Here is a 13,391-nt window from a genome sequence, read left to right on the forward strand (position 1 = left end):
GCATGAATAATCCCAGATAGCAAAATTGGCAGAGCTGTGCATCACCTAACCACCACCCCGTTCCGTTCTGAATATTTAATCGACCACGTGGTCCCGGTCCATCCCTCGTCAGCGACAGCCAATTGGCATCGAGAACGTAATCTTCACGTCACACCCAGGCGCCGCACGAGCAGACACGGCGCCAAACAAATCAAACAAAAACAACAGAAACACACACACACGCACAGCATGGTGATCTGTGAAAAAATAACAACAGGCCACGTCATTGGGATCGCAAGGTACATAACACTGTTTTATTTTTTATTTTTTCTGTGTGTCAGGAGTGCGGCACCTGCGTGTGACGTGGCATAGGTTCAGTCCATTCTCGACGCCATTTGGCTGACTCGGACTGACTGGAACCACGTGGGTCATTTGAATATGCAGACGGGAACTCGATGGCAGATAGGTGATGCCCAGCTCTGAAAGTGGCTCTGGCCCAGTGATGGGCCACACAACCCACCTGCACATTATGGTCCTTTAGTGGTCCACATCTGGTATTCATAATGTGGGCCACATTAGGCCCATGTCTCAGCCAAATCGTGCCATTTGACATTTATTCAAGTGTCACGATTGAAAAGTGCAAACTTTTCCAGTAACTGTTCCTGATACATAGGAGTGCAATAAATAAAACTCCATTCACAAAGCTCAACTTTAAAGTGGAAGTCAACCCAAACTCATTTTTTTCAAGAATATATTCCCAGCAGGACCACTAGTTGAAACATGGCATTCTGATCAATTTTGCGGTTGTGGAATATAAATTAAACAGCAAAATGCACTTGCTTTTAGCCATCTCTGGGGGCGGCCATTTTGTCTTCTGTCGACTGAAAATGACATCACAACTGCTCACAACAACCAATCACGGCTGACCTGTTTTCTGAATTTGAGCCATGATTGGTCGTTGACAGGGCTGAAAAAAAAGTCAATATTACTTGAATTTCATAACTATGAATGTGACGGCGCGATTCAATTGAAGTTCGTGCGGGCGGGCTGGGTTGCGGCCCGGATGATGCGTTTGGAGTGGTGGTGCAAGCGAAGCACCAAAAATTCGTCCATTCGTCGCGGATAAACAAAGTCGCACACAGCGTAATGTACACTCAGCGGGTTTTGTGTGCAGTGCGCAAAAAGGAGGAAAAGATCATTTTTGCTGTGTGTGGACATCCCGAGCTATATAACATGGCCAGCTACCACTACCGGGACAAGAAAAAAAGAGAGCAGGCTTGGAGAACCGTGAGCGTTTAGTTTCTTTTGTTTTTTACAGCTGTTGAACATTACCAAGACGAAGCCCCTCCCGTCTACGTTGTGCGCGAATGAGCGGCTGCGGCATTCAGGTCTCAAATTTCCCGCGAGAAAATGCCAGCGAATAAAGCGAAGTGGAACGCTCATCCGCGATCGGTGTGAACGTCGAATCGCCTGTCCAGAAAAGCGCTATATAAAATCTGATACATTAATTACCATGCTTCACAAATGAGTTTTTGGTTTGGGATCATGAGCAGATTCTTTCTTTCTGCATACTTTGGCTTTTCCATCACCCTGGTAGAGGTTAATCTTGGTCTAATGAGTCCATTAAACTTTTTTTCCAAAACGTTTGTGGCTCATCTCTATACTTCTTCGCAAAATCTTTTGCTGATGAGTGGTTTGCATTTTGTGATATGTGGTATATCTTATTCGAACAGTGGATTTCGATACCTTAACCCCTGACCTGTGGAGGTTGCCATTCCAATACTTATGGAGAGAAATGTACTTGTGTCCTTTCCGCTCTTGAGCTGAGCTCAGGAATTTTACGAGGAACTTCAGTTGGACCATCGGTAGCCTGAGATGACTGTAATTTTTAAGGTCTGCCTCTCTTCCTCCTTTAATTCAGGGGAGTGGAAGGAGTAGGTGCTAAGATGCTGTCATCACATGGTTTGGGAAGCCTCCCACTTCGGACAGGGTTCCCAGCATTTTACTGTTCCACACGATAACCTTACAGCTTCAGATAGTTCTTCATCTGAAAAAAAAGGTTCTTAAATTGGGGGGTCGAGTAGCAATTAAAAGCTAATTTCTGGTGACAATGATGTGGGCCGCTTTTGTGGAGACAAGTTGTCTACGTTGCATAACGCAATTATTAAATGCACTGTAATATTCTTTGAGTTTATGTTTTCCGAGTGGTCCCTGTAGTGCACACAAATGTGATTGGCTCATATCACGGGTGAGTGATATGTTCTGTTGTTCAATGTGAGATGCAGTAGTTGATATAGAGAATTGGGGGCCACTGGTGTTGAGGGCCCACACGGAGCATTTTATCATTATATTATATAAATTTACGATTATACATGAACGCATCCTACAAACAAAACGGGAACCTATCATGGGCCCTGTGAGCTTGTGGGCCCAGGGGCAACCGCTCCTTTGCCCCCGCTCTGGCTCCGCTACTGTATGTACCCCAAAAGGAACTATAATACACACATTTATTTATTTATTTATTTATTTATTCATTCATTTATGTATTTGTAGTATTGTAGTGTCTCTGCAGGAACTGTATAAAACTCACAAGTTCAAATTGATGCAATAATTATTAAGATGTTATCCAATAAGGGGTCGGTCCAATGTTAAAATAACTTAACCTGCTAAGATGCTTTGGACTAAAATAAATGAACTCCTAAAGCTGCAAATTAAACTAACTATTTCTAGTTCTTTACACAGTATAAAATGTCTTGAAACTCTGTTGTTTGTAATAATATGGAACAGTGTTCTAATTCTTTGGGGGGTCGGGCTGGAGGGTATACAAACCCTGGCAAGAGCCAGATTTCTCCACAGGATTCTCGGGGTTTGTGAACGTATAAATACCGCGAGAATTCAGCTTGCAGGCAACGTTAGGTTTGTTAAAAAAAAAACATTTAAATTATTCTCTAGCAGTTGAAAACTTGAAAATTTGGATGATGTTGAGGCTCATTTGCATCAACTACTCAAACGCAGAGAAAAATAACATTTACTGTACGTAATAATTTGAAATGCGGTGTATTTTTGATAAATTCCAAATCAGTGCGAAGAACTCCATGTGAACACTTTTTCTGATCTGTTTATGGGCGAATGCACCGAAACCCCTCCCGTTTCGGATGCGCATATACACAAAGATAACGCACCTTGTATGGCGGAGCAACGTCACATCCTCATTTTCAGCGGCGGTCCCCTGCATCAAGTACGGTGTTGCGCTGTCTCTGCTTGTGTTATTGTTCGACAACACCTCTTATTTAAGAAACGTGAGTGACACTGATTCAAATCTGCTAAGGACTTCAGAGATATTTGGGTAATTTAGTTTGCTGTCCCAATTGAGTGGAGCCGAGGAGAAGTTGCAGATTCGGGAAGCGGCATGTTATTTGGACGTGAGCGAGGTTGCAGTCTTCACTTTCAAACCGGTGATAAGCTACTTGGATGTTTGCAAAGCTAGCAAGCTAACCCCGGCAATGTTTACGATTTTCGCATGTCCCCAGCTAAGAGCCCATGACCGTGATATGTAAAGTTAGCAAATTTTAAAAAATGACACAATTTGCTTAACAGCCGTCTTAAAAGTTTTGTAACGTTTGGAATGGTTTATGTTAAATGTTGGGGGCTCCAATGTTAGCTTGGGTCCCAGTTTCCTAAAGGAACAATAGTTTAGTGTCCAGGATCTGCATGCACTACCAAACATCACGTTTGGTATTATTCGTTCTTAAGTACTAGTTAGTTGTTGGAGTTTAGTTTCGTTTTGGGCGTTTTAATGGATACTGGTAGAAAATTAAAAGTAACTACATTACTGTAAGAAAACTTGTATCGGGTAAACTTAACCCAGTCAATCGGTGGAGTACTGACGAGAAGACTGGCTTGATGATCATTAGAACTCGCCCACATGCTTTGGCTCAGTTCCCGGACTTGTGAAAGGCATTTGAAGCAGAAGGTGGCAGACTTGCAGCCCGCGGGAAGATGGCGGAGCTCTCCCGCAGGCGCTGGTGAAGCCAAAACTTCGGGACTTTTTGGATTTATCCCCGAACAGTTTGGCTCACATCGTAGAACACATGCAGGCCAAAAAACGTTACTTAATTTTGTTCTCTTCCGGCGTGTGTCTCCTTCTGCTATTTTGTTTCGGGGGTATTCATTTCCCACTTTCCAGACGAGGTCTAAGCCGGCGTGATGCGCGAACTCTTCACCCCGGGTCACAGTGGCGTCGCTCCCCGGGGGTCATTCAAGCTTACAGCGCCGGGGAGCAAGACCCAAACGACGATGCGAATGAGCTCTTATCTCCTCGTCAAAAGAGAGAAGCAATCCCTGGCCTCTTCTCTGGGAAGCACTGTAGAATGGAGTCCTGCTTTGACTTTTCTCTCTGTGAGAGAAATGGCTTCAAAGTTTACATCTATCCTCATCAGAAGGGAGAGAAAATGTCAGAAAGTTATGAGAACATTTTGTCATCTATTGAAGGCTCCAGGTTCTTTACGCCGGATCCGGGCCAGGCGTGTCTGTTTGTCCTGGGTTTGGACACTCTTGACAGGGACCAGCTGTCTCCGCAATATGTGCATAACCTAAAGGCAAAAGTCCACAGTCTTCCTCTATGGAATCATGGTAAAAACCACATCATCTTCAATTTATACTCCGGTACTTGGCCTGACTACACGGAAGACCTGGGCTTCGACATTGGCCTTGCCATGTTGGCTAAAGCCAGCATCAGCACAGAGAACTTTCGGCCCAGATTTGATATATCCATCCCCCTTTTCTCGAAAGAACACCCCAGGACAGGAGGGGAACGGGGCCACCTTAAACAAAACACCATCCCCCCATTCAGGAAGTACTTGCTGGTGTTCAAGGGAAAGAGATATTTAACTGGAATAGGATCTGACACAAGGAATGCCTTGTATCATGTGCATAACGCAGAGGACGTGGTCCTTCTCACCACCTGCAAGCACGGGAAGGACTGGCAGAAGCACAAAGATGCACGCTGTGACAAAGACAATGCAGACTATGACAAGTGAGTACTATTTTGACCATCATGTTGCTCATTAAGTGAATAGATTATTAGAAACGGCTCTTGTCACTTTTTTGTGGGTGGGGAATGAGTCAATAGAAGTGTCTGAATCCTTTTATTAAAAAGAATTAATTTCAAATATGCAGAAAAGTAAGAATACAGTGCAACATAGTAACTTGTGAAAAACTGTCAAATTAAAACCGTCAACAAATAAAAAATAAACCCTCAACCAGCAAAACATAGTTAGAAATAATTAATACAACTTACCCGCTTTCACAAAGGAGTTGGAGTACGTATAAACATATCTATTCCTACCTCCGTGTATTTATTTCATTGTAAGAATATCAACAGTGTTTAAGAATATTAATATCTATCTATGCATACAGCTGCATACAGCTGGTCACAATACCATGTTCAACTACCAATACTGTATGTAGTTATCCATTAGGGCTGCCACAAATGATTATTTTGCCAGTTGACTAATCACCAACAGTAATCGCGATTAGTTGACTAATTCGCTGCAAATCGCAGAAGCAAGTTGATGGTCTTTTACTAACCATAATTTGCCCACAGCTTGAATTCTTTATGTACAAACTAATCATAAAGACAATTAAGATGATAGTACATTAAACTTTTATTCAACTTTGCAATTTATACCATAATTCCTGACATGTCTGTAAATGAGGGAGGACCTTAAATTGATGGTGATACTCTAGCCTTAAAGTTGTTTGCTGTAATTCTTTAGTGCATTTTAAAATGTAACGAAAACTGTGCGCATGAGTGTATGCCACGCTCGCTCCACGCTTTTTTTTTCTTCTTTTTTTTAGAGTTGCACTAATACTGTGAAATGATCTATAAATACAAAAAGAAATACTTGTATACATATTTCACTCTTCAGACTTTTTTTTAACATACAAGGGAGTGAAATAAGTGAGTAAATTGGGAAAATGCACTGTGCTAAAGGAAACTAAAATAAATACTGTACTTATATTGGTTTTTAATTTTGTCTTAAAGGGACACTTGGATGAGCTTAACATTGGCACTTATATAATAGGTTTGGATGTAAAAATGACATCAGTACTAAAATGCCCCCCCAAAAGACTCTGTAGTGATTTATGGGCAATTTTTGTGATTAGATTTACGACAAATTGTCCCGCCCCCTTTTGGAGCTCGGTTTGTTATTTTTTCAGTCTCAGCGGTCTACGTCACAAGAGGGAGGCAAGCGTGGTAATATTGCTCACTTTGGCAGTTCTGTTGTCTAAAACGGCGACCGATCACCACCAAAATGCAAATGCACATTACTACTCTTGTCCACTTCAACCTGTGAAAGTATAAAAGTGTTTTGCACAATAGTTTGGATTTATTGACATAAAACGTGAGCTCATCATGATCACCTCCACAAAATCCAAAATGCCGTGGAGTTCGCTTCTCCACGTTCACCGGCTGAAGTGGACAAGAGCATGAATGCGCACACGAACCCCGACTGGTTATATTTCGGACATTTAGCTATGCTAAACTCGTGTCAACTCTCAGGAGGCAGATGGCGACTGGCAACGGGCAAGCAATCAGGCAAGCAAGGATCTTAGGAACGGTAGGTGGCGTGGCCATTGTCCTCATTAAAAAGAGGCGCTTTTCATGGAGTCACTTATTTCCTAATTTCTCCCAAATTTTTTGATAAAATAGAAAATGACAAGTCTTTTCATTTTCCCAATCAAAAAATATATAAAATGTACTTGTTAGTGAAAAAATGGCCATCTCGGCCCAACCCTCCGTTTAATTGAACCTTTATCCAAAAGGTTTTGTATTTCTTCACTAGTATGCATAATTTGAAAGTAGTAAATTGATTTACACAATCAAAATGTGGTATGCACCTGGAACAAAAAAAGGAAGATTTTTTATTTTTGCACTATAACATAGGATATTGGGGTGGTCGACTGGTTAGCACGTCCGCCTCACAGTTCAGAGGTCGTGGGTTCGATCCCGGCTCCGGCCTCCCTTTGTGGAGTTTGCATGTTCTCCCCGTGCCTGCGTGGATTTCCTCCTGGTACTCCAGTTTCCTCCCACATTCCAAAAACATGCATGGTAAGTTGATTGGACTCTCTAAATTGCCCCTAGGTGTGATTGTGAGTGCGGATGTTTGTCTCTGTGTGCCCTGCGATTGGCTGGCAACCGATTCAGGGTGTCCCCCGCCTACTGCCCAAAGACAGCTGGGATAGGCTCCAGCACGCCCGCGACCCCTGTGAGGATAAGCGGTATGGATAATGAATGAGAGAACATAGGACAAATGTACTGTTTTGGTTGTTAATAAATGCAAATTCACTGACTAATGCCTCCTTAAAGCGACACATGGATGAGCTTAACATTGGCCCCTATATAATAGGTTTGCATGTAAAAATGACATCAGAACTAAAATGCTCCCCTCAAAAGACTCTGTAGTGATTTAAGGGCTTTTTTTGTGATTAGATTTACGACAAATTGCCCCGCCCCTTTTTGGGGCGTGGCTTATGTTATGTTTTCGGTCTCAGCGGTCTATGTCACGGGAGGGAGCCAAACGTGGTAATATTGCTCGCTTTGTCAGCTCTGTTGTCTAAAACGGCAACCGATCGCCACCAAAATACAAATGCACATTATTACTCTTGTCCACTTCAACCTGTGAAAGTGTAAAAGTGTTCAGCACAATAGTTTGGATTTATTGACATAAAACGTAATCTCATAATGATCACCTCCACAAAATCAAAAAATACAGTGGCGATCGCTTCTCCATTTACACAGGCTGAAGAGGACAAGAGCATGAATGCGCACATGACCCCCGACTGGTTATATTTCGGACATTTAACGACGCTAAACTCGTATCAACTTTCGGGAGGCAGACGGCGACGGGCAGTGGGCAAGCAATCAGGCAAGCGTTGATCTTCATCCCCCAACCTTCTGAGTGAGTGTTCTTAGGTACTGCCATCTTTAATACACTTCTCCTTCTCTTCTGCTGCTTTGTGAATGACCGTCGCCTCATGTCTTTTTAATGTGTCCAGCCTGTACAGTACGGTAGTTGGTTGATGGCCGTCTCACTAGGGACCCAGCAATTATCTGCTGTGTTGAGGCACAGTGCTTTTGGCATAAATAACAGTGCATGCCTTTCTCAGTATGCCTTAGCCAGGTAAATTGATTTAGCCACTGCTTGTCCACACCATCTGGAAAGAGGAATAAAAAATGTTTCAATCACGTACACGTTGGCTTTAAACCCTGATATAATCTGGCAGTATTTTCAGGCCTGATGACAGGAAGAGCCAGCAAATGTTGATGAAGCTTCATGCAAAATCTGCATGACGACGGTAAAGGCGTGAGATATAAATACTTAAAATCTCCATACTCATCTGAGGAACAATCACCTCACTGACTGCTGCAAAGATGATTTTGCACCGGAGTTCAAAAAGCTCACACATTACTACTATAGTTCAATCCATAGTTATATGACCTCCAGAATAGCACCACGGTGTGTTGGCGTTGTCTTGAGAGAAAATATTTTATAAAAAAAAAAAAAAGTGATGGAGAGAAAGAAAAGAGCAGTAAAGATCAAAATGTGATGAACTTACTAATAGTGTGTCATCAATACATATAGTTCATTATTGGTTTAAAAAAAAAAAAAAAAAAAAGAATGTATTTTTTAGTTGTTAGTGCAGAACGGGTCTTTGGTGTCCAGTGCACTGATGTGATATTTTGACCCATGTTTTTTTTTTTTTTTTTTCTAACTCAGGTGTTTGATCCTGGACGTTTCTGATGTCCTTAAACTTTCATTTTGCAGGTATGACTACAGAGAGATGCTGTACAACTCCACTTTCTGTCTAGTTCCTCGAGGACGCCGGCTAGGTTCTTTTCGCTTCTTAGAGGCGTTGCAGGTCAGTCATACATTCATATTTCATTATCCATATTTCTCTTATGGAATGGTTGTAACCCCTTCAGTAAATCCACACTCCCCTGCAAAAGAATTGGGGCAGTGCTTGTTTTTGCTGTAGACTGAAAATATTTGCCCAACTTTTTAACTGAGCATAAGTATCGGAACCGGAACTTTAAGAAACGCTTCATTCATTTTACAGGTGTTGCTTGATTGGTAGTAATTAATTAATTTACCTTGTAAAAACATATAAGAGCTGAAAATTACACCACACACATCTACAGTATATTGATATTTAACATTTTTAGCAACATTTTCAACACACATCCATGTTGGGTCCAATGAGATGTAAGGGCAAGGCAAGTTTATTTGTTCATTATATCACATTTCATGTACAAGAAAATTCAAAGTGCTTTACATAAAACATTAAAAGTGTAGTGGACCACACATAAGTTGCTTAAAATTTGGACAAACATCCAATTAATAAAATCAAAATTAGATTAAAATGTTGTATAGATAATAGATGGATGGATGATTCAAAGCTATGGGTGCCCCGATCTGATAATTGTATCGGATATCGGTCCGATATCAGCCCACAAACCAGTATCGGTCCACATCCAAAATCTCAGATATTAGCACTCATAGACAAGCAGTCCATTACAGAATCCACTCCTGGTCTTGTATCCAGCAGCGTCTGAATCTAGCATGCGGAGCCCACGTAATCAAAACAACCACTCCTGTGAAGGAGCTAAAAATATATCGGCGGTGTGGTAGTCCTTTACAGCCCTACATGGTACGCCAGATTTGGGGTGGCACTCTGTGCAGGCGCCCATATTTCACGATATGGCGATTGAAAAGAATTATAGGTTCTACATTCCAACCAGCCGAAGTCTCCTAGACTGAAAATAAAACAACAACTTTTTTTTACATGATTTGAAGCTTAGGGTAAAAAATAAAAAAATTACGGGCGCACACACTGCTGGTGCATTCACTTGAATGAGAGGCAGAGCCGAGGCTCCCTCGGTGCTTTTTCCTTTTTCGCTGTACTTGTACCTGCAGCTGGATATTATAATCGTGTAGACTTACCATATTTTCTGGACTATAAGGCACGTTTTTTTTCATAGTTTGGCCGGGGATGCGACTTATACTGCGGAGCGACTTATGTGTGAAATTATTAACGCATTATTACCTGTATATCATTTCACATAAAGAAACATAAAGATAAATCCTTAAAGCTATTAAAATGCATGGATAATTCAAACAGTTAAATCCTAATATTTTGTTAAATGAGTAATTAAAATAGCATGATAAAAAGGCAATTTGACTGTCTATCAATACGTCTACTTGCCGTGCCTGTGGTCTTACACACACATACGGAGCGGAGAAGACAACAGAGAGAGATAATTACGACCGAATACATAAATACTTTTGGAGACTTGAAAGACTTATTTAATCGAACTATGACCGTTTTGGTGAGTTTAAAGTTATCTTACCTTATCTAGAGTTGTCCACATTAATTTTGAGAATTTACACTGGCTGAAGCGGGTAGTATAGACCATTGATTCCGGTCAGAGAATCAGGAGGAGACACGGAAGAAACACAGTAGCGGTAGCCACGTTGTTCGCTATCACTGTCTCCGGTCATGCTCTTTGATTCGAGTGACTGTTTGGATGAGGCGCCCCGATGAATCCCCCCCAAATTCACATACAGGCCCAACTCTGCGTCTGTTAGCCGTTAGTGGCTAGCGGCAGATGCGCGCCGTCTTCGTGGTTGTGTACGCGCCGGGATTGAGCGAGTTGTTGAGATCTGTGGAATGGATTGGAGTGCTACTGAAGCCACGTTGTTCCCTATCACTGTGTCTGGTCACGCTCTTTGACTCGAGTGACTGTTTGGATGAGGCGCTCCAGTGAATCCCCCCAAATTCACATACAGTCTTAACATTACCGTAACTTTATTGTAATTATACATGTGTGAATGTAAGATAAATGTTACCATCGTATCTCAGTGGAAATGATGTGTATTAAGCGCACAATTTTTTTATTTTGATTTATATGGACACATTTATCAGCGTTACGCAACGGAGGCAACTTGGCTTCCGGGTGGTGGAGGGGGGGCATTGTGTAATGTAACGTAAGCATACCGTTCAGCCTGTTGTTGTCTCTATTTTGTCTTTTGTCTCTATTCTATTTTTATTTTAAATTGTTCGTCATTTAAATTTTAAATGACATGTCTGTTCTTGTTGTTGGATTTGATCAAATAAATTGCTTCTTATATATGTTTTTTTCTACTTTATTATGCATTTTATGGCTGGTGCGACTTGTACTCCGGAGCGATTTATAGTCCGGAAAATACGGTAATCGACATTGGATTACAGTACAAACTGACGGGTTGACGAGCCCTTTCAACATCCCGGGGGAGAGAGCGTGACCAGCTGGATCTCCGGGGATTGATGCTGGGTCTGGCAGACTCTTTCAGCGACAAAGCCATGTCATTTTTAAAATATTTGTTAAATAATTTGTTTTGGTGTTGAGAATGTTGTCACTCAAATAGGGTCCGGCATTTATTTAAAAATATCTGTATGTGCAAAGTGCATCGTTGAAAGGTCACTGTTAAGTAAACAATTCTGTGAGTGATTCTTTAAACCATTAATGGTATTAAATATACAGTAAAATACTCCCATGCGCTGTCCCGCTGTAATGTTCCTGACAGAATTTTAAAAATAGGAAAATTAACATAAATTGTTCAGGAAATGAATTTCTCTAAGTTGGCAGCTCTGTGTACATCAAGTACAAAAACTGTCTAGAGCCCTGCTTTAATTTATTTAGCATTTATTTTATTCATGTGCAGTACATTCTCATGTTTGAGGTGGAATTTATGCTGACTATTATTTGTTTTAATAGTGTAACTTGATCAAGTTTTTTTTTTTAAACAATTTAAAAAAAAAATAAAAAATAAAGCATGTATTATTCCTGTTTATATCGGTATCGGACAGTAGTCTATGCCGCAATATCGGTATCGTATCGGTGGTAAAAAAAGTTGTATTGTGACACCCCTATTAAAAAAAACCAAGCATCATTCTAGATAAATAAAAGAAAGTATGCAAAACAGGAGACTAAAGGATAGATTCACGAAAATGCTGCAGTCAACAATGTTTTCAGCCTGATTTAAATAAACTGACAGTTTTAGTAGACCTCAGGTGTTCAGGGAGCTTATTCCAGAGGTGAGGAGCATAATAACTAAATGCTGCTTCACTTTGTTTAGTTCTGGTTCTGGGAACACTCAATAAACCTGTACCAGACCACCTGAGGGGTCTGGATGCTTCTTAGGGCACTTATACACCTTGCATGTTTTTGCTTCAAGACCATTTGCAGATTTATCAACCAACAGCAAGATTTTGACTCCCAGGAAAGTCACACGTCATAGTGTAGTGATTTGAGGACAGGTGTGATGTGGTCCAGTTTCCTGGTGTTTGTAACGGACTCTGGCAGCAGTATTTTAGACTGTCACAATACCCACACTATGGGTAACCGCAACCATCATCCCAGTACCAAAAAAACCCAGACCCACAGAACTCAACCACTACCGCCCCATAGCCCTGACATCCATAATAATGGAGTGCCTGGAGAAAATGCTGCTCAACACTATCCTTCCAACTGTCACACCACACCTGGACCCCCCCCCAATTTGATTTCAAGGGCAGGAGGGGCACAGAGAACGCTGTGGCCTTGTAGCTGCATCTCCTCCTCCAGCATCTGGACTCCCCAGACAACTTCGTCAGGATCCTTTTCGTGGACTTCAGCTCCTCCTTCAACTCCTTACAGATGCACCTATTGATCCGGAATCGTCACCATCTCAACATCCCCCCTCAGCTGATCCATCTCACCCACAACTTCCTCACCGACAGACGACAAGCAGTAAGGGTGGGCTCAACCACATCCCCAGTACTTACCATCAATACCGGGGTCCCACAGGGTTGTGTGCTCAGCCGATTCCTGTACACACTCTACCCCAATGACTGCCGCAACATCTCACCCACCACAACATAGCTGAAATATACCGACGACGCAGCCATTCTTGCAATCCTCTCCAACAGCCAATTCATCCTGGACTATCAAAACACGGTCAAACATTTCACTGACTCATGCACAGCCGCCCACTTTGAAATCAATGTCAAGAAAACAAAGGAAATATGGTTCAACTCCCCCTCGCCCCAGCACCCCATCATCATAAACACACAAACAGTTGACACAGTGGACACTTTCAAATACCTGGTAGTAACTCTGGACAATAAACTCAGTTTTGATCAGCACACCATGGGCATTCAAAAAAGAAGTCAACAAAGACTGTCAGTCTTACGTAAGCTCAAAGGACTATACGTTGCACCCCACCTTCTGTTACTACTGTATCAAAGCATTGTTTAACCCATCCTTCCGTACTGCTCCGTACTGCTCCACATGTTTCTTTACCATGCTCTCTGTCACCAACTGCACC

At 41.8% G+C, this 13,391-nt stretch overlaps 1 protein-coding gene across 3 annotated transcripts in view; it reads left to right on the top strand.

Annotated features, from left to right (window-relative positions):
• Positions 1-2,949: 2,949 nt before the first annotated feature.
• The window catches only part of LOC147144171 (exostosin-1a), a 35,224-nt gene continuing 24,782 nt past the window's right edge, over positions 2,950-13,391 (top strand). The window contains exons 1-3 of one of the 3 annotated variants that reach the window (XM_086037705.1): positions 2,950-3,217; positions 4,166-5,014; positions 8,811-8,904. In XM_086037705.1, coding sequence (XP_085893831.1) covers positions 3,135-3,217; positions 4,166-5,014; positions 8,811-8,904 — 1,026 coding nt within the window. In that variant the 5' untranslated portion in view covers positions 2,950-3,134. Of the gene's footprint in view, positions 5,015-8,810; positions 8,905-13,391 lie in introns of all 3 variants that reach the window. The other 2 variants (XM_086037706.1, XM_086037704.1) reach the window with 2 other exon arrangements.

The sequence above is a fragment of the Filicampus tigris genome, chromosome 8, assembly GCF_054856515.1.
Source record: "Filicampus tigris isolate MCC_2025a chromosome 8, RoL_Ftig_1.0, whole genome shotgun sequence".
NCBI lineage: Eukaryota > Metazoa > Chordata > Actinopteri > Syngnathiformes > Syngnathidae > Filicampus > Filicampus tigris.